At 63.6% G+C, this 21,342-nt stretch overlaps 5 protein-coding genes across 11 annotated transcripts in view; 2 read left to right on the forward strand and 3 right to left on the reverse strand.

Annotated features, from left to right (window-relative positions):
• LOC121661085 (mothers against decapentaplegic homolog 4-like) overlaps window positions 1-3,712 on the reverse strand; it is a 5,362-nt gene extending 1,650 nt beyond the window's left edge. The window contains exons 1-8 of the mRNA XM_042020852.1: window positions 3,577-3,712; window positions 1,992-2,228; window positions 1,229-1,403; window positions 1,123-1,146; window positions 827-960; window positions 607-702; window positions 285-405; window positions 17-200 (exon numbers count right to left, since the gene is read on the reverse strand). Of these exons, the coding sequence (XP_041876786.1) occupies window positions 17-200; window positions 285-405; window positions 607-702; window positions 827-960; window positions 1,123-1,146; window positions 1,229-1,403; window positions 1,992-2,216 (959 nt within the window). The 5' untranslated portion in view covers window positions 2,217-2,228; window positions 3,577-3,712. The remainder of the gene's footprint in view (window positions 1-16; window positions 201-284; window positions 406-606; window positions 703-826; window positions 961-1,122; window positions 1,147-1,228; window positions 1,404-1,991; window positions 2,229-3,576) is intronic.
• Window positions 3,713-4,958: 1,246 nt separating this feature from the next.
• LOC121661052 (chromatin target of PRMT1) lies at window positions 4,959-10,306 on the reverse strand. Of its 3 annotated transcripts, none has more exons than XM_042020798.1 (6): window positions 10,168-10,306; window positions 8,825-8,900; window positions 7,367-7,517; window positions 5,959-6,139; window positions 5,729-5,866; window positions 4,959-5,299 (listed from the first exon to the last, which is right to left on the reverse strand). In XM_042020798.1, exons 2-6 carry the CDS (start codon window positions 8,887-8,889, stop codon window positions 5,097-5,099), a joined length of 738 nt encoding a protein of 245 aa, XP_041876732.1. In that variant the 5' UTR covers window positions 8,890-8,900; window positions 10,168-10,306; the 3' UTR covers window positions 4,959-5,096. The 3 variants fall into 3 exon arrangements, with proteins under 3 accessions (XP_041876732.1, XP_041876730.1, XP_041876733.1); XM_042020796.1 differs by having other exon boundaries at window positions 5,959-6,142; XM_042020799.1 differs by lacking the exons at window positions 4,959-5,299; window positions 5,729-5,866; window positions 5,959-6,139 and adding an exon at window positions 6,149-6,445.
• Window positions 10,307-11,444: 1,138 nt separating this feature from the next.
• Window positions 11,445-18,319, reverse strand: S100A1 (S100 calcium binding protein A1). Of its 4 annotated transcripts, none has more exons than XM_042020803.1 (3): window positions 18,238-18,319; window positions 11,850-11,998; window positions 11,445-11,742 (listed from the first exon to the last, which is right to left on the reverse strand). In XM_042020803.1, exons 1-3 carry the CDS (start codon window positions 18,299-18,301, stop codon window positions 11,599-11,601), a joined length of 357 nt encoding a protein of 118 aa, XP_041876737.1. In that variant the 5' UTR covers window positions 18,302-18,319; the 3' UTR covers window positions 11,445-11,598. The 4 variants fall into 4 exon arrangements, with proteins under 4 accessions (XP_041876737.1, XP_041876739.1, XP_041876738.1 ...); XM_042020805.1 differs by lacking the exon at window positions 18,238-18,319 and adding an exon at window positions 14,729-14,831; XM_042020804.1 differs by lacking the exon at window positions 18,238-18,319 and adding an exon at window positions 13,497-13,600.
• S100A13 (S100 calcium binding protein A13) lies at window positions 15,596-16,845 on the forward strand (the record flags this gene model as incomplete). The annotated part of the gene is made up of 3 exons (XM_042020793.1): window positions 15,596-15,967; window positions 16,263-16,487; window positions 16,656-16,845. Coding segments are annotated over 3 exons (732 nt in total), but the record flags the coding sequence as incomplete, so codon positions are not given.
• S100A14 (S100 calcium binding protein A14) lies at window positions 16,951-20,187 on the forward strand. 2 transcript variants are annotated; one of them, XM_042020801.1, is made up of 4 exons: window positions 17,231-17,549; window positions 17,789-17,889; window positions 19,058-19,204; window positions 19,310-20,187. In XM_042020801.1, exons 1-4 carry the CDS (start codon window positions 17,246-17,248, stop codon window positions 19,427-19,429), a joined length of 672 nt encoding a protein of 223 aa, XP_041876735.1. In that variant the 5' UTR covers window positions 17,231-17,245; the 3' UTR covers window positions 19,430-20,187. The 2 variants fall into 2 exon arrangements, with proteins under 2 accessions (XP_041876734.1, XP_041876735.1); XM_042020800.1 differs by lacking the exons at window positions 19,058-19,204; window positions 19,310-20,187 and adding an exon at window positions 18,276-19,051 and having other exon boundaries at window positions 16,951-17,549.
• The last annotated feature ends 1,155 nt before the right edge of the window (window positions 20,188-21,342 follow it).

Genomic DNA, 21,342 nt, shown 5'->3' on the forward strand with positions numbered 1-21,342 from the left:
CCCCCCGTGCACCCACCGTGCCCTCTCGCTGGCCGCACAGCGCTGGACGTTGGAGAGCTGCCCCAGGCAGAACCGGGCCCCCCCCGAGGGGTCCACGTACCCGTCCACCACCACGGTGGGGCAGCTCGAGGGCACCTTGAAGATCTCCCCCACCTGCACGTCCTGCTCGAAGTAGGCGATGGAGCACCAGAATTCTGGCCCTGGAAGGGGGGTGGTGATTTTTGGGGGGGGGTGGGGGGGGGGTCATGGCACCCATGGGTGCTCAGGAGGGTGAGGGCACTCACCGGGGTGGGTGGACACGGGGGGCTGGAGCACGGGGTTGTGGTGGGGGGGCCCTGGGAGGGGAAGAGAGGGGGGGTCAGCACCCTGCAGACCCCTCCAGCCCTCACCCGGTGCCCCCCAAACCTACAGCAGGGGTTGGGGTGGTGCTGGGGGGCCTGCGGGTGGCTCTGGTTCTGTTGTGGTGTGGGGGGCTGTGACCCCTCCAAATTTGGGCTGTAGAGGACCCCACTGGTCCAGCTCAGTGGTGAACCTGAAGGGGAAGAGAGCGTGACACAGGGGGGTCCCCAAGGATGGCTGGGGGCAGTGGGGTGTCCCCATACTCACTGTGGTAGGGTGGTTTGGGGTACCCGTTCTGCAGGGGGAGCTGTGCTGGGGGGCCCTCGGCGTGGGGCAGGGGGAGCAGCGGGTCCTGGGGGGCCACTGTGGGGGAATACGGGAACAATGTGGGGTCACAGGGGGTCATTGTAGGGTACATGGGGTGGGGGGCTCGGGGTGATGCCCCCAAACCCTTGCAGGGTGGGGGTTAAGGGGGGGGGGGTCTCACCTTGGGGTGCCATGGGGAGCGCAGGGTAGGTCTGGGGCACACAGGGGGGCTCAGGGGGCTGCCGGGGGGGGCAGCGCTTGGCAGGGCTGGGCAGGGGGCTCGGCCCCCAACTCCCGACGGGCCGGCAGCTCCATCTGCACACAGTCATGGACAAACTCCTCCTTCACCGGACGCGGGGGGGGCACTGGGGAGGGCGGGGGACACACACCGGAGACCATGGGGGGCACGGGGACCCGCTGCGGGGGGCTGGGCTGGCTCCGGGGGGGCTCCCCGCCGGCCCCGGGCTCGGGTCTCACCTGTGCTCTTCTGGATGCTCAGACCTGTCGGGAGAGGTGAGGGGGGTTTAGGGGTGCTGGTGACCCCCCCCTTGGGGAATCCCCCCACCCGGGGGTCCCGGCTCACCGCTGGTGGGGGTCCCCACACGCTCGTAGTGGTAGGGGTTGACACAAACGCTGTCGCACTTGAGGTCGAAGGCGAATTGGCAGAATTTGACGGGTTTCAGCTCGTTTTTGTGCAGGTCGGGCCAGCGCCAGAGCCGGGCGTAGATGACGTGGGGGAACCCCTTCCTGCCGGCCACCTGCGGGGGCACAAAGGGAGGGGGCTGAGGGGTGGTGTCCCTCCCCAGCGTGACAACATCCAGCCCCGGGTGACACCGGGATCCCCCCAGAGCCCCCCCAGCGCGGGGCTGGCGCCAGGCCGGGGGTCCCCTCGTGCCTCCCGGCTCCAGACATAACAAACTCCCCCCGATCTCCCCCCCCGGGCCGAGGGCTGCCAGACACTGACTCATCCCGGGCAGGGCGGGCGCGGGGGATGCCGCAGAGGGGAGGGGGATGCGGGCAGGGGGATCCATCCGCTCCGACAGCGTGGGGAGGGGGCGTGGAGTTATGGGGGCACCCCAGGACCCCCAAACTTGGGGAGGAATCGGGGGGGTGGGGGGGTCAGGGGTTTTGGGATACCCCAACACTCAGGACCCCCAAACTTGGGGAGGAATCGGGGAGGGGGTCAGGGGTTTTGGGACACCCCAACACTCAGGACCCCCAAACTTGGGGAGGGTTTACAGGGGGTGTCACGGGTCACCTGTGTCCCACTCAGCCCGGGGGGTTCCCGGGGGGTTCCAGGCTGGGCCAGCCCCGCCGAGCCCCCCGTCCCCGTGTCCCGGGGGTACCTGGAGCCGCCCGTCCAGGGTGCGCTGGACGGTGACACACTGGCCGGGCTGGGCCCCGCCGGAGGTGACAGCGGCCACGAGCGCGTCCAGCTCGTCCCTCTTCTCCTTCAGCTTCCTGAGGAGGCTCTGGATGGCGCGGCGGGCGAAGGCCTCGCTGTCCCCTCCCTGCCGGTGGCACAGCAGGCTGTGCACGATGCCGGGGCCGCTGTCACTGCCCAGGGACATGGCGCTGCGGCCCTGCAAGGCACAGGCGTGACCCTGCCTGTCACCCTGCTGCAGGGGACACGCTGTCCCCACTGCCCTCGCCTGCGCGGGGACACCGAGCCGGGTGCTGCTGGCACAAGGGACATGTGGCCCGTGTGGCACCGGGAAGGTGGCACCCTCCTCCAGGTGAGGAGGACATGGGACAAAGCCATCTGTCACCCAACGCCTGGGTTCCACGGTCCCTGAGTCCCAGGGGGTGAGGTGACAGGACATAGGGTTTACAGGGACACTCAGGCTGTCCCCAGCTCCCCACAGCAGCAGAGCCAGAGCTGGGTGGTGGCACCCTGGCACCAGGCTCGGGGACAGCGGTGTCCCCAGCGCCTGGCAGGGCGCAGAGCTGTGTCCGTGCCCGGTGCCATGGGGACGGACCCGCTCTCGCTGCCGCCGCCGAGGCCAGACTAAACAGAGCCCGGCCTGGCGCCGCTCCTTAACCCCTCTCTCTCCCCGACTTCTCCCTTTCCTGTCTCCCTGCCAGACCCTGCTCACGCCAGAGCCTGGATGCAGCGTTCCAGAGCCTTGGAAAATCCTTGGGATGGCGGCAGACACAACAAACCGCTGGTTCCTGCTCCTTATCTGGGATCGGGAGGGAGCCTGGGTGTCCTGCCAGCACCCACTGCGCGTCCCCCTGTGCCCGGCTCCTCCAAGATGCCATCAGGGCATGGGGACACTTCCAGGGATGCTGGAGGGACCCCATGGAGCCCCCCGTGGTGGGCATACAACCCTGAGTCCCTCGCCAGGCTCTGGGGTTCATCCCGGGGATCTCATCCCGGGATCTCATCCCGGGGATCTCATCCCGGGGATCTCATCCCGGGGATCCTGGTGCTGCCTCAATGCCAGCATTCCTTGCTCCCTGCCATGATCCCTGCCCATGCTCTGCCTCAAGTTTTGGGGCTAAAAGCAGTGGAAGAGGGGACACTCTGCGAGCTGGGGCTGTGCAGGGTCACCCTGGCAGGGTCCTGGTCCCCCCGGCTCTGGTGGCTGCATCCCAAGGCTGCTCCAGGCAAGACTGGAAGGGTCAGAACCACCTCTGTCCCCTTCCAAAACTCAGCCCAGTCCGCTTTGGGGAAAACTGGTGTGAGTGGGGGCCAGACGTGGTTTCTCCCTGGCTCCATCCTCACCCCACATTGCTCCTGCCAGGAGAACCCCTGTCTGATCCCATGTCCCGAGTCCCAAAGCTCTTCGAACAGGGATGCTCCTGGCACACCATGGGGCACGGCGAGGTGACAGGGATGGTGCAGGGGCTTTGAGGGGTGACAGGTTTCAAGGAAGGGACACCAGTGGGGACCCCCAGGGGACCGATGAGGGGTCGGGCCCTACTCACCTCCGCCGCCCCCGGCTGCCCTCACTCGCGGCCCGGCTCCCGCCGCATCTCCTCCGGCTCACGGTGCTGCTGCCCTGCTTGCAGCCCCCTCCCTCAGTCCTCTGCCCTTCCCTCAGCCCCTTCCTGCTGCCCTCAGCCTCCCCCACCTTCCCTCTCCTCCTTCCCTCAGCCCTTTCCCGCTCCCTCAGCCCTTTCCCAACTCCTTCCCTACAATAACAAAAGGAGCGGCCGGAGCGCGTGAGGCGCCGCCGCGCCGCAGCCAATGGCAGCGCCCGAGACAGCCGGGCCTCGCCCCGACAGCCAATCGCGGCCGCGCTTTCACGGCCCGAGCCTCCAGACGGGCCCCGCCCCCGGCGCCGCCGGGTCCCAGAGCCCGCCCTGCCCCGCTCCCACCGGGAATGCCGCGGGTCCCGGTTATCCCCTGGGAATGCCGCCGGTCTCGGTCCCGGTTACCCCCCGGGAATGCCGCCGGTCTCGGTCCCGGTTATCCCCCGGGAATGCCGCGGGTCCCCGTCCCGGTTATCCCCCGGGAATGCCGCCGGTCCCGGTCATCCCCCGGGAATGAGCCGGGAGCCGGTGGATTCCCAGTGCGAGCCAGAGCTGCCCCAGCCCTCTGCCCGCACCCCCTCTTCCTTCTGCCCCTGCAGAGTAAATTCAGGGAGAGTAGGAACAGAAAAATCCCATTTCCAGAGAAAACCCCCACACAGCGCTTTTGGGAATTCTCTCTCGTTTAACTAACCAGAAATGCAAGATTCCAATGGAACAGGTAAACTTAAAGCATGGAAGGGGAGTGATAAAAGCACAAACCCTTCCCCAAATCACACCAGGTTCAATTATGTTTTTGAAAAATGATTAATTTTGGAATCTGTTCTGGAAAAAGAGGCATTTCCAGAACTCCAGTTCGCAGTCCTGGCTGAATTTTCTGTCCCTGCCTCTCATTCCTTTAAACAAACACTTGAACCACACAGAAACACGGCGCCAAAAGAACTCAAGCTTCAACCCCCAAAAACCCACTGAAACAAGGAATTTTTCCACCTGCTCCAACCCCACAGGAATTTTTGGTGCAGAACAAGAGGATCTGAGTGTCTGGAAGGAAAACAACAGCCAAACTCAGGCTCTTCCTGCTGGGAAGGCTGGATTTTGCTTCAGGTGGGTTAAACTGAACTCCAGCTGGGAACTTGGTGATCCCAAAAATCCAACAGCCAATCCCAAAACCCAACAAAACCATCCCAAAACTCAACCGTGGAGCTCCAGAGGCACACAAACACCTGGTCCCCAAGCCACGGATGCATCCCTGGCACCACCAGCAGCAGATTCTCCACGGCAGATCCATCCCCCGTACGTTTCCTCGGGGAAAAACCACCAAAAAGATGCCCCAAAAGAACAATCCAAAAAAAGTTTAATACAACAGAGAGTATCAAAACATCGAAGAACACACTAAGTCTGAATTTTCCATCGGGGATTCCCACTGCAGCTCCCGATGGAACGATTCCCCCCCTTCCCCCGGCAGTCCCGGCCCCTCAGTCGGTGGCCTCGGGATCCGTCTGTGCCATGTACGCATCCAGCTCGGCATCCAGGTGTCCCTTGGTCTTGGACATGTAGGCGTCCAGCTGGTTGTCCAGCTGCTCCTTGGTGAGGGCTGGGCGTGCGGAGCCTCTGCCGCGGCCCCGGCCTCTGCCGCGCCCGCCGAAGCCGCCCCGGCCCCGCCCGGCCATGCCGCGACCTGCCGGGATGGATGGATGGAAAACACGTCACTCCCTCCATCCCAGCATTTCCCACCCTGCTCGGCTCCATGAGGTGCTCCCGAGTCGGTGCAGATGCTCAAACAGATGTTGGATTCATGGATACGCTCCCAGCTCTTTCTCAGCCCAAGAACTGTCACTCGAACCGATCAGGAGCTTCCCGAGAATTCCTCAATCCCAGCGCAACACCAACATCTGGCTGTAAGATCAACACCCCCCCCCAACATCTGGCTCCTGCATTTCCCCCCTCACACCCCTGCTCCACATCTGTTTTAAAAATAACCAAGTTTTGGATAATTGGTTTTTATTCCAGGCTGGGAATTTTTGGGACTGCAGGTTCCACGCCCCAGCCTTAACCAGGAAAGGATTCCAGCTGAATTCCTGTTGTTCCCGAAGCCCCAGGCACTCACCTCTGCCGCCGATCCCTCCCCGGCCCATGGCACCCCGGCCCAGGCCGCCTCTTCCCGGGCCCCCGCGGCCCCTGATCCCGCCTCTCCGCAGGCCCATCCGGGGGGCAATCCCTCTCCCGCCGCGGAGCAGGGCTTGACCTTCAGTGGAGAACCAGAAAAGCGGGATTTCAGCCCAGGGAAGAGCGTAAGGGGGAGATGCTGGGGATGGCAGCGACAGCGGCCGTACTGACCTCGGAGCGCGACCCCTCCTCGGATCATGGCCCGGGCGCCGCGGCCCCGCAGGGCCCCCCGGGGCATCCCCCGCTGTCCCAGGGCCAGGCCCCGGCCCCCCAGGGCTCCGCGGGCCAGCGTCCCCGCCGGCCGGCCCAGCCGCGCCTGGATGTTGCTCTTGCCGAGGCGTTGCTTCAAGCTCTTCTGGAAGAGAAGATTTGGGTGGGACAGGAGTCATGCAGCAATCTGGGATTGGGGACACAGCACACGCAGCGTGGGGTTGGAATAATGCGCTTGAGACGGAGGGTTGTGCCTGAAACCCAGGCCTGCATTCCCAAATAATCAGCAACGGGAGTTCGTCCCGCTGCTCCTCGCAGCGGCTACCGAGGGAGGGTGGAGCTGGGGTGGGATTTTAAGGGCTGGCACCGACCGGCAGCGACTGTCGCTGCCGTGGGACTGTGAGGTGAAGCACTCGGCAGCTCCCGGACCCCGGGATGAGCCATTTCTCTGGAAAAATAGAGAGGAGACATCAACACCCAGCATCCGACACCCCCACGCCAACACCAACGACCACGGAACGACGACGTGTTACTTATCCGAGGTAAAAAATGGAACTGACTGCAAGTCCCTCCCAGGTATCATTTTTAGGATCATGAAATGCCCTGAGTTGGGAGGGATCCATCAGGATCATCCAGGCCAACTCCTGCCTCTCCACAGACACCCCAAAATCCCACTCTGTGCATCCCTGAGAGCGTTGTCCAAACATTCCTGGAGCCCTGGCAGCCTCAGGGTCGTACCCATTCCCTGTTCAGTGCCCCAGCATCCTCTGGGGGAAGAACCTTTCCCCGATCTCCAACCTGAACCCCCTGACACGGCTCCAGCCGTTCCCTGGGTCCTGTCCCCGCTCAAAGGGAGCAGAGATCGGAGCTGCAGATCCCTGAGTCTCCCCTCTGCTCCAGATGGACACACCAAGTGCCCTCAGCCACTCCTTGTATGGCCCCTCCAGACCCTTCTCCATCCTCGTGTCCCTCCTTTGGACACTCTCCAACACCTTTTTTTACAGAATCCCAGAAGTATCCAGGCTGGGAAAGATTGTCCCAGACAATCAAGTCCAATCCCCACCTTGTCACCAGCCCAGAGCACCTAGTGCCAAATCTCTGGACACCTCCAGGGATGGCGACTTCCAAACCTCACTGGGCAGCCCTTTCCAACACCTGACAACCCTTTCCAGGAAAAAATTCCTCCTGATTCCAACCTGACCCTCCCATCAGGAGCTGTGGAGAGCCAGACTGTCCCCCACACTGAGCCTCCTCTTCTCCAACAGCCCCCCCACACTCACCCTCCATCCCCTTCCCTTCTCTGGCCTCTGTCTCCTTCTGGAGCCGTTTTTTCCACTTCCTGCAAGGCCCAAATCCCCTTTTCCCTCACCTGTTTGAGCTTCAGAGCGGCCTGCACAGACGGTCTGTTCTCCATCTGCTGGGCCAGGCGTCTGTTTCGGGCGCTGGCCAGCTGCTGCTGCTGCATGGTGGCCCGGATATTCACCGGCATCGGCTGTTTGTTCTTCAGCATGTTAGTGAAGCTTCAAGGTCGAATAAAACGGGGTTTAATTAAAGCTTAAAACACACAATTATCGGCATTTCACGGTGCTCGAGTGGGGCTCCAGCTCCCATGAACCTTATGCAAAGAGTGGTACTTATGGGATTACGGATTCCTCGCTGGCCGCGAGGACTGGAAAGGCAGGAATGAGGTGGAAGATTCCAGTGGGAATGAGAAAGCTGGAGGTTAGTGGGTTTAGAGATGGCAGAAGGGGTGACAACCAGCAGGAAGCGGGGATGGCCGTGACGGGGGGGGGGGGTGGGGGGGGAGAAACAGGACAGCAAAAGCCAAATCAACCCCCAAAAAATCTGGGAAAAGCATCAAAATTCCAGGGCAGGAGGTAGGTTGGAAAGACACCACGCGCGGCGTCCTCCAGCACCAGGTTGGAAGGGATCGTCTTAAAGCCTTTTCCAACCTTAACAATTCCATGATTCTACAAAATTCCACCACCCAGAGCATCTCCTGAATTCCACCCAGCTGTTCTCCTGAAATGAGGCCACTTGGGAATTTATGTGGCGCTTTTATTTCTCAATTGAAGAGCAAACACGCAGCGAGATGGCGAATAAAGCTCCTGAGCAGCAACCCAGCAGCTTCCTGGGAGCTGGAGAGTGAAATCCACCCCCCCAAAAACGAGGAATATGGGCTGACAGGGAGGGAATGTGCCAGCAAGGTGTCCCTGAGCTCAGGCCACACCTCCCTGCAGCACTGCCTGGAGCAAAAGCTGCCCCATCCCAACGCATTTAACCCCAAAGTGCTCGGCGGGAGAGCGGGACACCCGTTAGTCGTCACAGAGGAGCCACACGTGGAAAAACCCAGTGGAATGACCCACGGGAAGAGCTCAAGGACAGAGAGAGATGGAGGTGAAGCGAAGCTTTTGCCTCTTACAAGGCCCAGAAGGGCCTTCGGGCCGGTTCCGAGGCCGCCGCCGGCCTCTTACAGAGCCCACCCGGGCAGGTGGGACCCTCGGGCGCGGCAGCAGAGCCAAAATACCAATGTCAAAACATGTGGGAGAGACAGGGAGGGTGTGAGGTTGGTCTCTGCTCTTACAACACATCCCACCGGATTTACTTGGCGAATCAACACTAAAACACGGAGAAATCCCTCTGGAATTTGGCCCTTTTAACCTTGTGTGCCGCAGGGGTCGGAGGGTAAGGCAGGTGTGGAGGCACCCGCTCGCTCGACGAGGTTAAAAGAGGGCGGAAACCACGGTGGGTTTTGGATTTGGATAGTGAGAATTAAGTAAAAAAAAAATGATTTCTTAGGAGCTGAAGGTGCCGTTGGCTTCCTCACCGCTCGTTCAGAGACATCTTGGTGGTGCTCTTTAGCACGACCTTCGGTGCTGACTGTGCAGCCATCTTCAGAGAATCTGCAAAACAGGGCCCAAAAGAGAAAATTTAGACCTTTGTTATACATTTATAACCATTAAATGCTAAAAATCCCCCCATTCTGCCTCCTTGGGTGGAGGACGTCAAGATTGGGGCAGGTTATGAGTAACATATTCATTTATTTTCAGTGTTTTTTAGCCCTCTGCCAGAATTTTTTGGCTCTGATTCTGGGATTTTTTTAATGTTTTCTAGCTCTCTCCCAGTTCTAATTAATCAGAGAGTTCCTTTATTTCACCCTGACCAAAAGTTTATCTTTTCATAGTGACTATTTCAGCAATATTAGGAGGAATAATACAAAAACCCAGCAGCAAGATGGCAACCAAATGCCATCTTCAGAGTAAAGATGCAAAACAGAACCAAGGACATCAAATTTATATGATTGCCACGTATTTATATAATTAAACATTAAAAAACCTCTGTTCTGTGTGGAGAGAATTAAGAGTGAGGCAGGTTATAGGTACTGTATTTATTTATTTTTAGTGTTTTCTAGCCCCTCACCAGGTTTAATAAATACGGGAGTTACTTCAATTCACTTTTAGTAAAAATTTCTCTTTACAGTGAATATCTTATCTTTTTTTGGAGTAATAACACAAAAATCCAGCTGTAAATAGCGACCAAATGCCTTTAGCACAGTGACACCTCCACATTTCCCATGTTTCTAGCATTACCAAGGTGCAAACCCCAATTTTAGGGGCAGAGCGCACAAAATTAGGAAAAAAAATCTTAAGATTATGCTATGAAAGCATCGTATCCTTTAAAAACATCGAGGTTCCACCTCCCTCAGGGCAGGGATTTAAATCCCACCCCGTGCTGGATGCTACAGAAACATGCTGAGCTCCAGCCCCTGAGCTCCGCAGATCGATTTATTAATTTCATTTATAATTAGCAGCAAATTTAACGGGTGGATGACGGCCGGGATGCGCTCACCCTATAATACCTTCAAAAAACCGCTTTATTGAGAGGATTAACAGTCAGAAATTGAGATAACAGAAAGCCTTCTTCCTGTCTCCCATTATATTTAAAATTTTTATTTTAAGATAAAGCGGCTTTTTCAATTTGAAGTGGTTTTTAAAGCATTTTTCTTCCTGAGGGGGAAAAAAACCCAACCCGCTCCGCCCACCTCAGCCCCGACCCCAGAGCCCGATCAGGGTGAAAAGCCCCGACCCTGAGGGGACCCCCCGGACCGTGAGGGGACTCCCCGGGCCCTCAGCGGCGCCCCGCCCCCGCACAGCCGTGCCGGTCGCTCACCGAAGCACACGGTCGCCAGGTCTCCGGTGGCTCCGGCGGGCAGGCGGGTGAGTGCGGGGCCGGAGTGGGGCCGGCGCGGGGCCGGGGCTGGCGCTGAGCTCCGCCCGCTCCCGCTCCCGCCGCCGCCGCCGCCGCTTCTCCCTCAGCCGCCCGAGACAAAATGGCGCCGGCGCCGCTCCCGCCCCCGCCGAAATGGCGGCCGCGCGCTCGGCCACGCCCACCGCCGCGCGAGCCCCCCCCCCAGGTGGGCGGTGGTTGGTGCAGCCCCCGGAGGGGGCGGGGAAATGGGCGGGGCCAAGGGAGGGGGCGGGAACGTTCTGGCGGGAATGGGGGGGTGGCGTTCTGGTGACGTCATAGAGAGTGGTGGAATCATCATGGAATCGTCATGGAATCGTCATGGAATCGTCATGGAAGCGTGGGACCAGGGAGTTACGGGATCGAGGAAATAGGGCGTCATGGGAGCGTGGAGTCGCGGAGCCACACGGTGGTGGAACCCTCGGATTTGCGGAGTTGCGAACTCCGTGCGTCGGTTTTGTCAGCTCCGTTGTCGATTCCATTTTCACGGAGACGTCACAGAATCCTGGAATTACGGAATCACGGAATTGCGATGGGCTCACAGGATCAGGGAGTCATAGAGTCACAAAATTACTGGGTCCTGGAATCATATAGGATCCAGGGGTTAGGGAACTGTGGAGCTGGAAGGGACCACCGAGTCCAACCCCTGGCCCTGCCCAGGACACCCTCAGTGTCCCACCATGTCCGTGGGAGCACTGTCCAGCTGTTCCTTGACCCCTTTCCCGTGCCCCTTTCCCGATGTCCATCCCAGCCCTGGCAGGGCCAATCCCGAGCCGGGATCGCAGGCGGATGATGGCGCTGGTGGCCCTGGTGGGGCCCTTGGCCACCGTCCCATCCCGCTGGGCCGGGAGATCCCAACCGGTTCCTCCAGCCCCACAGGCGCAGTGCCGGCGCCTCTGGAGCCACCTGCAGCGAGTCTCAGCCTGTCACCCCCACTTCCCAAATCCCGGTGCTCCCGTGTCCCACACCCCAACACCGGCCGGGATCACCTGCCCCGGGGTCACCCTGCCCTGGGCAATCCTGGTGGATTCCAGGGTGGATCCCAGGGTGGAGCCAGGGGTGTCTCCGGGCATTTGGGGTGACCCAGGGTGGCTTTTCCCCGTGACCCCAGAGTGGGAATATTCCCTGGAATCCCCAGGGGCACTCGCAGGGGGACAGGGCAGGAATCCCGACGCCAGCAATGAAGGAGCTGACAACACACCTCGGGCTGGATTGGTGCCTTTATTGTGGAGCTGGATCCCAGCGGGATCCCCTGGGAATGCTGGGGAGCAGAGGGAGTGAGCTGAGGGGTGGTGGGGAGGGGGGGGGGAGCTCTGGATTTTGGGAACCCCGGTCCCGCCGCGGTGGGGGGGGGGGTCAGGCGTTCTCCCAGAAGAAGGTGTTGCAGGCCACGGTCAGGGCTGCCACCAGGACCACGAATTCCTGGAAATCCACCTCTCCATCACCGTTCTCATCCAGGTCCTGCATGATCTTCTCCACGGCCCCCGCGTCCTTCTGGGTCTGGGGGGGGGGGGGGCACAGGGTGAGCCCCGGGGCTGGGCAGCTGCTGTTCCCCCAGGGAATGGGGGAAAGGGAGCCCCCCCAGGCCCCGGACTGGTCCCAGTTACCTCCAGGAAACATCCCAGCTCGCTCTGCAGCAGCTCCTTGAGCTCCTTCTTGCTCAGCTTGTACTTGTCGCCCTCCTTGCCCGAGTAGTGGTGGAAGACGTTGATGAGGGTCTCCATGGCCCCTTCCAGCTGCGATCCCATGGCTCTGGCTGCGGGACCCCCGGCACGTCACCCGCCAGCCCCCCTGTCTCAGTGCCACCCCCCAAATGTCACCCACCCCCCGGCCATGGCCCTGCTGGGCAGGGTTGGGGGATCTGGGGGGGTTCCTAGGGGCTGGGTAAGGAGTTCTGGGGGGGTTTTGGGAGGGAACAGAGGCGCCTGTGCTCACCTGAGCTCCCCGCGCTCCGAGTGTGCCCTCCCGGCCCGGCCGGGCACGTTAAATAAGCTCCAAGCCCCCTCCCTCCGGGAGGATCCGATACCGGGGCTGGACAGCCCGGCTGGCACCGCCGGCCACCCCCGCGGGGGCCGGGCGTGGGGGGCAGAGCCCCCGGGGTGGCAGCGGGCAGCACCTGCGGACCCCGCGGGCAGGGCCGGGGTGACAGCATCACTTCAGGGGGCTCCTTGTGCCCAGCCTCGGGTGCTCCCCACCACCCCTGGATGCTCCGGGACGCAGAAAAATCGGAGAAATTGGGAGGGTTGGGATGGGCACCGGAGTCCCTCGCTGGGGTCAATCCCTGCCGGAGTCCCCAGGGACCCCCAGGTGACCGCGGTGGCCACGCCGTGACCCCGCGGTGTCACCGCCGGCATCCCCCATCTGTCAGCGCCGCGGGGCCGCATCCGCGGGGCCGCATCCACGGGGCCGGATCCGTGCCCAGCCCCGCTCCCGGGGCTGATAAAGGTATCCGGTGTCCTCGGCCTCGCCACGGGAGCCAGCGGGGCCCGGGGGGAGCCGCGGGGGCTATCGGGTGACTCTGCGGGGCCCCCCGTGAGCTCAAAGGCCTCTTGTCCAGCTGAAAAGGCCCCACAATTCCAAGCCGGACGTTGCTGCAGCAACGCCTCGGCCAAGAAACCGGATTCCGAGCTGGCCTGGGCGATGCTGATAATCCCGCGGATCCCGTTACGGCCCCGGATCCGCGCGGGCTGGACCCCCGTGGCCTCCCCGGCTCCGGCATCCCTGGGGAGCTTAGCTCCCAAATTCCTCAGCTCCCAAATTCCTCATCCCACCCTTTCTGGGAGCACCCCCCCCCCCCCAGGAATTGGGACCCCTCCCCCAAACAGGAGCTGCATTTTCACAAGAGCCGCGTGGTGCCGGGCTCTTCATCCTGGATCCCAGCCCTAATTTGGGGTTAATTACATCCCGCTACCTCCGTTTCCATCTTCCTGTGCCCGTGGCTGGGAAAGGCTGAGGGTGGGCCCTGCCTGGGGACCCCAAAATTGCTGCTCCTGTGGGGCCAAACCCCCTCCCCACTGCCCCGGGAATGAGGGCGCTGGGGGTCCTGGATGGACATGGGGGGGCCCAGACAGGGATGGGGGTCCCAGCTGGAACTGGGGGTCCCAGCTGGAAGTGGGGATCCCAAACGGCAGCTCAGCTTCCCAGCAGGACACAGCTCCCATCTGTGGCGTGGGGCAGGGAGGGGGGGCTCCAGGAGGGGTCAGATCCTGAGCCTGGGGATGGGGGGGACTGGGAAGGACCCCGGTGGCACTCACTCGGTGTGTCCCTGTCCCCGGAGCGGCTCGGCAGCGGGCGGGATTCCGGGAACGCCCGGGAACGTCACCGGGGCAGCAGCTGCTCGGGACGGGGACAGGCATCACCCAAAAATAACCCCGACCCCACTCTCTGCCAGGCAGGGTCAGAGGGGACAGAGCCAGGACTGCCGGACACCGGCACGGCCGGAGCGTCCGAGCGCTCCTGAGGGCTCCGGCCGCTCCCGAGAGCCTGAACTGGGCATCCCCAGACCTCCGAACCCTTTTGGGAGAGCAGGATCCGGCCCCAGCGGCGGGACCGAAGTGGCCCAGGGGGAACCCCCAACACTGGGGGGGTCCCGGGGGTCCCGGACCCCGCGGCGGGGGCAGAGCACGCCCGGCTGGCACATTCCCAGGACAAGCCCTTTCCACAACGGGAGCAGCGAGGGACATGCCAGGAGCTTTACACACACTTGGAACAGGTTTCAGCCACTGCGACTCCCCTGCTCCGCTCTGACCTAGCCAAACCAGTCGCTCCAGTTCCCGGTGCCGGGGCTGGGCCGATCTTGTCTCCCCGTCCCATCGCCGGGGCTCTGGAAGAGGCTTTTCCATCCATCGGCGGGGGTTTGGAGTGGGAGGAGCCGCTGGGGACACCGCGGTGGCTCTGGGCACCTGCTTTGGCCCCACGGTCCGCTCCAACGAGCCCCGACGGGGCCAGCAGGGGCCACTGCCGGGCTGGTCACCGTGGCGGCCACTGTGACCATCCCTGGTTGGGGTCCCCAGCCCAGACAGGTTGTGTGGACAGCCCCAAGACCACGACATGGAAGTGGACCCTGACCCCCTGGGTTGCACGTGGTCACCCTGTCACACGGGGTCCCGTGGTCCTGTATGGCCCAAGTCCCTATACGGTCCCTGTCCCTATATGGCCCCATCCCTGTCCCTAGATGGCCTCAGTCCCTCTATGGTCCCAGTCTCCATCCCTTTATGGTCCCCTCCTGCCCCTGCCAGGGTCCCCAAGGCCGGGTGACCACTCCCTGCCTGTCGGGACGGTCCAGATGGGGACCCCAGGGTGATAAAAGACCTGGAGGCGCCTTTCCTGCGTCCCCCTCCTGTTGTGGGGCCACTGCAGCATCTCCCCCTTGCTCACCCCATCCCGACTCCCCGAATTCCAGGGCCAGGGAGTCATGGGCCCGCCTGGCTCCCGGGGCCGGTGATTCACCCCAAACCTGTCCCGGTCCCTGCCGGGCCTGACTCACCCGGCGGTTTCCCAAGAGACCATCTCGGTCCCCTGACGTGGGGCTCGACGGACGTCCCAGCCCTGTCCCCCTGTCATCCCAGGGCCGGATGGGGCTGCAGGAAGCCAATTCCTGCCCCGTGAGCTGGTGTGGCATTTGTGGGGTGGGGACAGAGCCTCCCTGCACCCGTGGAGAGGTGCAGTGAGTGTGTCAGGGCTCAGCGCAAACCGCGCTGGTGACGGGCACATTGTGTGGGGACCTCCCTGCCCTCGGTCCCCAAAACACCCCCGGGACTTTGGGACCCCAAATTCCCATGTGTTGCCCTGGGGGGCTGCTCGCTGCAGCCTCGCTCCTTGTCACCCCGGTGGGTGAGGTTGGGGACATTGGGGACAGTCCCGGGGCTGTGTCCGGGGTCCTCTCAGGGTGTTGGGGTCCCCGTGGGAATGTCGGTGCCAGCGGGACCTGCCGGGTGGAAACGTGCCAGGGCTGCCATGTTATAAATACCTACTGATTAAAGGGGAGTGCTCGGGCCGTTCCAACCCCCTAATTAATTTGGATTAATTAATTTTTACAGAGCCCACTATTAATAGGGATGATGTCAGCGGGCGGCTGAGTCACAACTCTCACTCGGTGCGGGTCGAGCCGGGCCCTGGGTCGGTGACACTGCCGGGGCCAGGCCGGGATGTGACAGGGACGTCACCGGGGCGCTGGGGTCACATCCTTGTCCCCAGCGCACCCCCAGCCCTGTAGGGAGGGAGTTGGGGGTGACATTTTCCCTGCACCCCCGGAATGGGGCTCAAAGTTTGGATTCAATCATCTCGGAGGTCTTTTCCAGCCTAAATGATCCTGAGAATGATCCCGTGAATGTTTCTGCGAACGGTTCCGTGAAAGGTCCCGGGCGGTGCTCCAGCCCCGGGGGCTTCTCTGCCCGCGGTCCCGTCCTGTCCCCACCGGAGGTCCCCGGGCGGCGCCGCCGAGGCCGCGGCGAGTTCAGCCCGAGTTTGGTCCGGTGCCCGCTTGGGGAGGGAGCAGAGGACGGAGGGACGGACGGAGGGAGGGACGGACGGACGGCGGCGCCCGGGCGGTGTCTGCGCGTCCGTCCGTCCGCACCAGGAAACCCAACACCGGCGCGGGGAGGGGGGGACACAAAGGCTGCGCTGTCCCCTCCTGCGGCGCAGGTATAAAACCTCCCGAAACCTCCCCAAACCTCCTGAACCCCCCGAAACCTCCCGGGGGCCACAACCTGCCCGCAGCGAGGGGGTAAGTGCGGCATCGCCGCCCGCAGCTCCGGCCCCACCCCGGGCACGGCAGCGCCGCTGGGGACCCCTGATGTGCCTCTGTCCCTTCCCCGTGTCCCCGCTCCTGGGCCGGGTGGCAGCGGCGTCATCACCGGGACCTGCTGCCCCTCGCCGTGGCCCTGCACAAGCCCCGGAACCCTCCTGAGCCCTGCGGGGCTGAGCTGAGCCCTCGCAGACTCGCTGGGCTGGGGAGGTGGCGAGGGTCCCCCCGGGACACCCCTCTGTCTCCGACCCCCTCTGGGCTCCTGTCCCTGCAGCCCCGGGCCACCAGCGTGTCCGGTGCCATGGCCACGGCCGAGGTGACCGATGTGACCGAGGTGACTGACGTGACCGAGGTGACCAAGCTGACCGAGCTGGAGACGGCCATCGAGCGCATCGTCACCGTGTTCTTCACCTTCGCGGCCAAGGAGGGCAAGAAGGGGACTCTGACCGCCGGGGAGTTCAAGGAGCTGGTGCGGCTCCAGCTGCCCAACCTGATGAAGGTGAGGGGAGCGCCAGCACCGCGGGGTCCCCGTGGGTCCCCCCCTGAGCTGGGGGGCTGCTCCCGATCCCCTGGGATTTGCAGGCAGGAGCAGCCTCTGCTCCCCCCATGTCCATCCCGGCCCTCTGGGGACAGGGAAGTGGCCGAGCCTCCCGCGTCCTCCCCGCAGGACGTGCCCTCTCTGGAGGAGAAGATGAGCGAGCTGGACGTGAACAACGACGAGGAGCTGAGGTTCGGCGAGTACTGGCGGCTGATCGGGGAGCTGGCCAAGGCCATGCGCAGGGAGAAAGCGGGGAAGAAGTGACGGGGCCGCTGCGGAGACTCGGCCGACGTGCGGCAAATAAAAGAGGTCTCCCTGAGCCTGAGCATCGCTGCTGTTCTTGGTGGGGGCTCCTGATTTGGGGCCCCATCTCCTCCCCTGTGGTGGCCACGCTGGGGACCGGCCCAGCCCCGGGAGGGTGGGATGGGGATCACTGGTGGCTCTGGGCACTCCGTGATGGATGGGGCTGTTCCCACATTGCCCTTGTGCTGGTCTGGCTTTTGGGGTGTCACCCTGCGCCCCACAAACACCTTCCTGCCGCGGTGGGGGCTGGGTGGGGGGCAGAGCTATGGCTGTGGCCGGGGTGGGGCTCGGGAGATCCCTGGAAGCGATGCCGCACTGGCCGCGGTGGCCGCCAGCTCCGTGGCATCAATGCCCGTCCTCTGCAGGGTCTTGAGTGGCACAGGGCGACACATCCACCAGCACATCCCGCTTAGGGAATGTCCCCATTCCCAGCATTCCGCTCCCAAATCCTGGCGCTGCTGGGCCGCGGTGAAATCCCGCTGTGGGGTGACCATCCGGGGCCCGGTGGCCGTTCCCACGCGGCGCCGCGGCCGCGCCAGGCCCGGTTGGATGGGGAACCATCAATGTGGCCGGGAAGGAGGCGTTTCCCGGCCCCACGCTGGCCCGGGGCCAGGCTCCCAAATGAGACGCCTTGCACCACGGAGCTCCCACTCACACCTCCCCGGTATAAAACCCCGGCCCGCCGCAGCCCGCGCACACCCGGGACAGCCCGTGCTGCAGGTAAGTGGCCCGGCCGCCCCTCGGGACGGGGGTCTGCGCCCCCGGGCCCCTCTGCTCCCACGCTCGTCTCTGCCACAACTTGCGAGGACGCCGGGGACGTGTCCCGGCAGCTCCGCCGCCGCATCCCGGGGCTCCTTCCTCGCCCTGCGCTCGGGGATGAGGAGGAGTCCTGGCGCTGGAGGAGGAGAGGAGGCTCCCCCCGGAGCCGAGAGCTGAGCTTGGCTTCCTTCCCTCGCCAGCTCCCCCGGACCCCGCGTCGCAGAGGAGAGACCCCCGGCGCTGCCCCCGAGGAGCCGCGAGGAGCAGGATGGGCCAGTGCAACTGCCGCAAGAAGCGCAAGGTCCGGCGGGGACACTGCGGCACCGGGACCCCCGGCGGGGCGGGGGGGGACCCCGCAAGGCCCCGGCCTCGGAGCCCTGGGCACGGCGCGACTCAGAGGCAGCCCCGGCCGGCAGTCGCTGCAGGAGCCGGGGGCTGTTTTGGGGTTTGGCAACGCTGGGCACGGGGAGCTGGTGCTGCGGAGCCGCTTGAAAGCTCGGGGAAGCAGGCAGCTTTGTCCTGCTCCCGTGGATTGACCTCCGGGAGCTGCCCGCGCTCCTTGCAGCCTCTCCGAGGATGCCCAACGGCAGAAAAGCTCCTGTTTTCCTCGGCTTTCAAACGGGAGTGCCCACCCCGCACCCCTTTGCACCTGTGGAAGATTTGGGGCGCCGGGCTGAGGCTCCGGAGGTTGCCAGGCTCTTCCCGCTGGGCATCACCGGCTGTGGTTTCACGGCGTTTCGAGGGGAAACCGCAGATTTGAGTGAATCACCCTCGTTTCCCTTAAACGGACCCGCACGAGTCGGGAACGGGGGTCGGGATGTTCTGTGCCCTCCACCCCGCCGGGGACGGGGTCTGCGGGGTGGGAGAGGGGTTCCGGCCGCTGCCGAGCCCCATCCCGGCGTCATCCCGGGCACTGACTCACGCTGCCATCGCCACTCGTGCGGAGGAGAGGAAGAACCAGTCGGGACGGCCGGGGGTGGCGAGAGACGCCGGGGTGGCTGAGCCTGGCGGGCCCCGGGCGGGGACAGCTCTGGGCCAGCACTTCTGGGGGGTGACAGCTCTGGGGGACGCGGGGTGGCAGCGGGAGGGGCTGTCACAGCCGGGCAGAGCCGCTGTGGAGGGGCGCAACAGCTGGATGGGGGTGGGCGCAACAGCTGGATGGCGTCAGATCTGTGTGGAGCGGTCTGGAATCCGTGCGGGAATTGTGGGCAGTGGGGGCTCACATCTGGGTGGGGGGCGGCACAGCTGGATGGGAGGGGGTCTCACATCTGCGCAGAGAGGCCTCGTGCTGATAAGGAGATTTATCCCACGATCGTTTGCCCAGGGAGTGTCTCACCCGCTCGAGGCTTGTCCTGTCCACCCGGGGGATGTCCCAGCCCTCTGGAGAGCTGTCCCACCCCTCCAGGGAGTTGTCCCACCCCTCCATGGAGGTGTCCCGCCGGCGCTCACCCCCTGTCCCCCCCCCGCAGGATTGCCAGGAGCTCACGGACGTGGAACGGGCCATCGAGACCGTCATCAGCCAGTTCCACTGCTACGCAGTGAAGGGGCAGAAGGAGTACCTGACCCCCAACGAGATGCAGGAGCTGGTGGTGCAGAAGCTGCCCCACCTGGGCAAGGTGAGGGCAGAGCCCGGGGTGGGCAGGAGGAGCTGTGGGGGGGGGGGGTGGGCCCTGCTGTTGTTGGGAGCCCCCAGCCCCATCACCCCGATGTTCTCTCCACAGTGCGTGGGACCCCTGGAAGAGAAGATCGAATGCATGGGAGACCCTAACGAGGCCAAGCTGGAGTTCGGAGAGTACTGGGACATGATGGGGGATGCGGCCAAGGGCTGCCGGAGGAAGTAGAAGGTGGTGGGGGACGGGAAGGCGCCCGAGGCCTCAGGCTCCGCTCTGGGAAGCGCAGGAGGCTGCTGGTCCCGGGGGATGCGCCTGGGAAAAAGCGACGTCGTCCCTCCTGCCGGGCCTCGTCTCCTCCCGCGAGGAGGATCCCCCTCCCCGGCTCCATCCCTGCCCTCCTCGGCTCCTTCCCGTCAGGAACGCTCCCTCCCCATCCCCAGCTCCGCTCCGTGCCCGGCGTGGGGGGAGGTGGCACGGGGGGGTCCTGGCCCTGCTCCGGAGCCACCTCTCTCCGTCCTTTGCTCCAGCGCCTCCATCCCCGGGCGTGTCCCACCTGCGGCCCTGGAAACCCTCCGGGCGCGGGTCCCCCAGCCCCGGAGCATCGCAGCGAGAGGGACTCGGCTCCTTTCCCCCAACCCCCTTGGATGTGCGGGCTCGTCCCCCCAGCCCTGTGCCCTGTCACCCCATGGCACCTCCAGGGGCATCCCGGGCTCCGCCGTGGCTGTGGGTGGGTGGATGTGGCCTGGGAGCCTTCCCTGACGTCCCCCCCGGTGCAGGGACCGTGCTGCCCGGTTTTTGGGGGGGCTCTTCTGGGATGTGCTGCCCTCCCGGTGCTCCCCATGTCCAGGGATTCCGGCCCTCGGCTGGCGGCCGGGCTTGGGGCTGGGGCAGGGGCGGGTTGGGATCAGCTTGGGCCACTTGTAACCATTTTTGTATAAATTAATAAAGGAAAACACTGGAAAAAAAAAAAAACCCAAACAAACCAACCAGGATGGGGTGACCTCGTTTGTCCTTGGGGGGAGGAGAGGGGAAGTGGGGGGGTCGGGGGGCCGGGGCTGCAGAGATTGGGGGCTGGGGGCATCGCTTTGGGGGGTGCAGAGGATGCTCTGGGTGTGTGTGACCCCTGTGGCCATCCCAGGGCTCTCCACATTCCCAATTCCCAGGTGCCTGCTGGTCCCCGCTGTGGGGACCCCACAAGCAGAGCCAGGGCCGTGCTCTGGGCAGGGCTTTGGGAATGTGGCTCCTGGGCTGAGGGGAGCTCAGGGGAGATCCTGAAATCTTGGGCTTGGAAAGACCCGAGGGCTGCGAGGCTGGGAGTGAGATCCCATCTGTGCCGGGAGAACGTGGGATTTGGGCGTAATTACAGCAAATTGGGAAAGAGTAAATGACACAAAGCTGAGCCTCACAATTGGCTCCGGCGCTGAGCGCATGGAGAGTGAAGAAATGGGCTGGAGAACCCGGTTTTCCCACTTTTCCTCTGCCATCCGGGCCATTCCCACCGAGCTCCACATCCTGGAGGAGCCTGTGGGCACCCTGGAAATGCAGCAGGGACCCTAAAAAGGAGTCTCCCAAAAAGGGACAGGGCGTGGGCACCTCAGCAGCACCTTGGTCACCTCGTGAGGGAGAAAACCAACCCCAAAGTGATCCAAAGCTCGGGAAAGGTGATAAGAGCCGGGGGTGGGCAGGGGACAGGTCCTGCAGCTCCGGCACCGCGGCTCGGCCACAGCCACCTTCTGTCTGCTCTCAGCCTGGGCTGGATTTCACAACGGGAATGACTATTTATTGTTCCTTCCTTGGAAATAAATAGATGGAAATTAAGCAGAAAGGTGTGGCGTGCGCTTAATTAGAGACAGGAAATGTGTCAGGTCGGGGTGATGGGGGGGAAAGGGGAGCCGGAGCTCCCGAGTCCTCTTCCCTGCACCAGTGGGGAGTCCTGGGCCCCGTTCCTGTCCCTGGTGTGACAGTGAGGCGTCGGGAGGGTGATTCCTGCGGCGTGAGCCATCCCTGGATGAGTGTCTGGTGTATCTGGAATGTTCTGGAGGTGACAGGAACAGCACAGCCCGCGCCGGGACAGCCGGTGCCCCTTGGTGAGGACGCGGCACCGGGATTACCCATCCTGGAGGTCACCAGAGACCCCAAAT

The sequence above is a fragment of the Corvus kubaryi genome, unplaced genomic scaffold, assembly GCF_017639235.1.
Source record: "Corvus kubaryi isolate FWS band 111438036 unplaced genomic scaffold, C.kubaryi_AGA036_p1.0 37052, whole genome shotgun sequence".
Classification (NCBI taxonomy): Eukaryota; Metazoa; Chordata; class Aves; order Passeriformes; family Corvidae; genus Corvus; species Corvus kubaryi.

Coding starts and splice junctions, on each gene's coding strand:
- S100A1 (XM_042020802.1), bottom strand. CDS start 12,394: ATGCTGTCACCCCGGCCCTGCCCGCGGGGTCCGCAGGTGCTGCCCGCT. Junction 11,999..12,177: donor TCGGAGCGCGGGGAGCTCAG/GTGAGCACAGGC, acceptor GGGGTCCCGCAG/CCAGAGCCATGGGATCGCAG. Junction 11,743..11,849: donor AGCTGGGATGTTTCCTGGAG/GTAACTGGGACC, acceptor CCCCCCCCCCAG/ACCCAGAAGGACGCGGGGGC.
- LOC121661052 (XM_042020796.1), bottom strand. CDS start 8,889: ATGGCTGCACAGTCAGCACCGAAGGTCGTGCTAAAGAGCACCACCAAG. Junction 7,518..8,824: donor AAGATGTCTCTGAACGAGCG/GTGAGGAAGCCA, acceptor TCGACCTTGAAG/CTTCACTAACATGCTGAAGA. Junction 5,300..5,728: donor GGGAGGGATCGGCGGCAGAG/GTGAGTGCCTGG, acceptor CCATCCCGGCAG/GTCGCGGCATGGCCGGGCGG.
- S100A14 (XM_042020800.1), top strand. CDS start 17,246: ATGTCCCCATTCCCAGCATTCCGCTCCCAAATCCTGGCGCTGCTGGGC. Junction 17,550..17,788: donor CGGGACAGCCCGTGCTGCAG/GTAAGTGGCCCG, acceptor TTCCCTCGCCAG/CTCCCCCGGACCCCGCGTCG. Junction 17,890..18,275: donor ACTGCCGCAAGAAGCGCAAG/GTCCGGCGGGGA, acceptor GAGGCTCCGGAG/GTTGCCAGGCTCTTCCCGCT.